The sequence below is a fragment of the Montipora foliosa genome, chromosome 4 (assembly GCF_036669935.1).
Source record: "Montipora foliosa isolate CH-2021 chromosome 4, ASM3666993v2, whole genome shotgun sequence".
Lineage (NCBI taxonomy): Eukaryota > Metazoa > Cnidaria > Anthozoa > Scleractinia > Acroporidae > Montipora > Montipora foliosa.
The window spans coordinates 15,136,500-15,138,999 of record NC_090872.1 but is presented as its reverse complement, the minus strand read 5'-3'; the positions used below and the strand labels follow the sequence as shown (position 1 = coordinate 15,138,999).

The following is a 2,500-nucleotide window of genomic DNA, read 5'->3' as shown; positions in this document are numbered from 1 at the left end:
TCTGTCTTCTGTGATGTATCATAAATGCTCGGAGAAATTAGCTACACCAAGCTACTCTAAAAATCCGAGGGTAAATAAAGATATATATGATATATGATATGCTTTAGCTTATGCATATACCGCTCCGACAAAAGATAAATTGACTGAATATAGCAAGGACAGGATATACACTTTATCCCAAAATGGCCGCCATTCTAGTATTCTTTTGTTTTCATGCAAATTGGCCCTTATGGCCTCGTTCAAGGTTAAACATTCTTTTGAATTTTACGTTTGAAAGCGAGGCCATACGGGTCAATTTGCATGGAAACAAAAGAATACTCTGAAATGGCGGCCATTTTGGAATAAGGTGTATTAGTCAGTTAATTTGAGAATTTCTGCGGGTCACGAGATCCTGATCAAAATCCCTGACACATGATTCCTCAGCAATATTTTTCATGAGAATCCAAATCAGGTATATAGGGCATGCAAAACATCTAATCTATTACACCAGGTCGACCCCTGATGGAGTTCGATAATCTCGTCTCCAGAGCCTACGTTATTCTTATCCAGCGGTCGAAGAAATTTGAACCACAACAGATACACTATCCAACCTTAAGCAGATCAAATCAAATCAAATGTTAGGTTTTTATGAGATGGGAAAACCGGTGTAGCACGAGGAAAACCTCTCGAACCAGAGTGTAAACCGTGAAAAATAAATACTTGCTTTTGCCTTAGCCAAATTCGTCTGAGGGATATTTTTGCTTCCTTCTTTGACTTTTCTTTAAAACAGAAGCTAAATTTGACAGGGATGACCATTGCAGAAAGCCCTCCATCCACTCCTCCCGTGGTTAGACGGTGCATGTCAGGAATCCAGTATACGGTATATAAACAGGTACAGCTGCACACTAAATTTCACTAAATATTGTGTTCTTGTCATTGAAAAAGGGCTATTTGGTAGTGGCTCAATCCTTCCACTGACCAGAATGGACGGTGTTTGGTGGCATTTGAAAACTACTAACTGGTTAGCTGCATTTTAGGTCGTATTTGGTTTCTCCTTTTATTCTTAAGTTTGATTGAATTTTTGACGTATGCGGTCTTGCTTGCTTTTCGTTTCACATTTTTTTCGGGGGAACCGGAACAAGACACTCAACTATTCATGTTCCGATTGCATTTACAGCCAATTCCTTTGGACAGATTCATCATCATTGATGCTGAAGCGACTCCTGCAGGTCAGTTACAAATTGACAAAAACTGTCAACCGCAAAAAAGCAGCGTTACTAAATTAAGACATCAATTTTCTGACATAGATGGGTGCATCTAGCACGTCGAGGCGTAATTCCTAAAAGGAGGAATTTGTAGCTTCTGGGTGACTTGAGGTGGGCCAGGCCCCTGGGTGAAGTTGTTGGTCTCATATTTCTTCTAGTCGTTTGATGTCCTTATAGCGCTCGCTAAAAATCAGTCATGGTTCGGTGGTTGCCGCTCGGTGGTTGTACTGAAATCCCTAAGATAATCCAAGTCTCCCACGAGTTGTCCTTTCTTACGAAGGGCTGTCTGTTCACGTTCCAACTAGTTTATCGCTTCAGTTGGCATCATCCTTTTTAAGGTGGCTTACTACAGTTTTCCGAAGAAAAAGATCAAGGTTTTGGAATCTGTGAAATTAAAGCAACAGGAAGTCTCTTCTGAAGTGTTAGTCACTGCAATTGATGTAAAATGTAATTTTACCAAACAAATAAATGCAAATCAGCGGAAAATGCTAAACATAGTGACCGAGCTCCTGGAGGGGGACTGGAAACTACACACTTCAAATACTTTTTTCTCGAAAACCAGCAGTACAACCCCACCTCAAAATTTCAGGATTTTCGAAAGCGAGAAAAAATGATTATGTTGAGAAATAAATAGTTAAATCTGCCGGACAAGTTTTTCACAAATGTTAAAAACGTCGATTTTCGTCTATTTTAATAATAACTGAAAAACTGTCTAATAGAACTTTTTGAAAAAATGTTGACGGTTTTGTCTACATGTTGTTTACTAATTCGCAAAATTTTAACCCTGGTTGTAAGGCTAGGTTTTGAGAAAAAGGCCTTTGAAATGTCTAGTTTCCAGTCCCCCAACCAGGAAGTCCGTCACTATATTAAGCGTTTTCCCCTGATTTGTAATTATTTGTTAGGTAAAATTACATTTTACATCAATTGCAGTGACCAACACTTTACAAGAGACATCATTTTGCTTTAATTTCACAGATTTCAAAATTTTGATATTTTTTCTTCGGATAACTGTCGTAATCCACCTTAAAGTTTGGAAGGTGTGGAAACTTGACTATACCCTGGCAGCGCACAATCAAACACTGACAATTACCTCTGATCGTGTCAGTATTACACTGTACATTACATTTAATCACTGCAAATAAGCGATGCAAAAGACAACAGCAACCCATCTTGTACAAACTCGTTTTAACAGGCATAATTCTCTGCGGGTACATTTCGAGCTCATTATGTCTTTTTTAGGAACCACCTTGAAGAAC

The 2,500-nt window shown here is 38.7% G+C and overlaps 2 protein-coding genes across 12 annotated transcripts in view; one reads left to right on the top strand and one right to left on the bottom strand.

Moving 5' to 3' along the window:
- LOC137999996 (WD repeat-containing protein 82-like) overlaps positions 1-2,500 on the bottom strand; it is a 169,404-nt gene that overhangs the window by 55,744 nt on the left and 111,160 nt on the right. The gene's annotated exons all lie outside the window — the stretch shown is intronic.
- The window catches only part of LOC137999992 (uncharacterized), a 34,011-nt gene that overhangs the window by 30,125 nt on the left and 1,386 nt on the right, over positions 1-2,500 (top strand). For all 11 annotated transcript variants that reach the window (XM_068846058.1, XM_068846057.1, XM_068846064.1 and 8 more), the window contains 3 exons: positions 770-871; positions 1,157-1,208; positions 2,484-2,500. The exon at positions 2,484-2,500 is cut by the window's right edge and continues 81 nt beyond it. In XM_068846058.1, coding sequence (XP_068702159.1) covers positions 770-871; positions 1,157-1,208; positions 2,484-2,500 — 171 coding nt within the window. The remainder of the gene's footprint in view (positions 1-769; positions 872-1,156; positions 1,209-2,483) is intronic.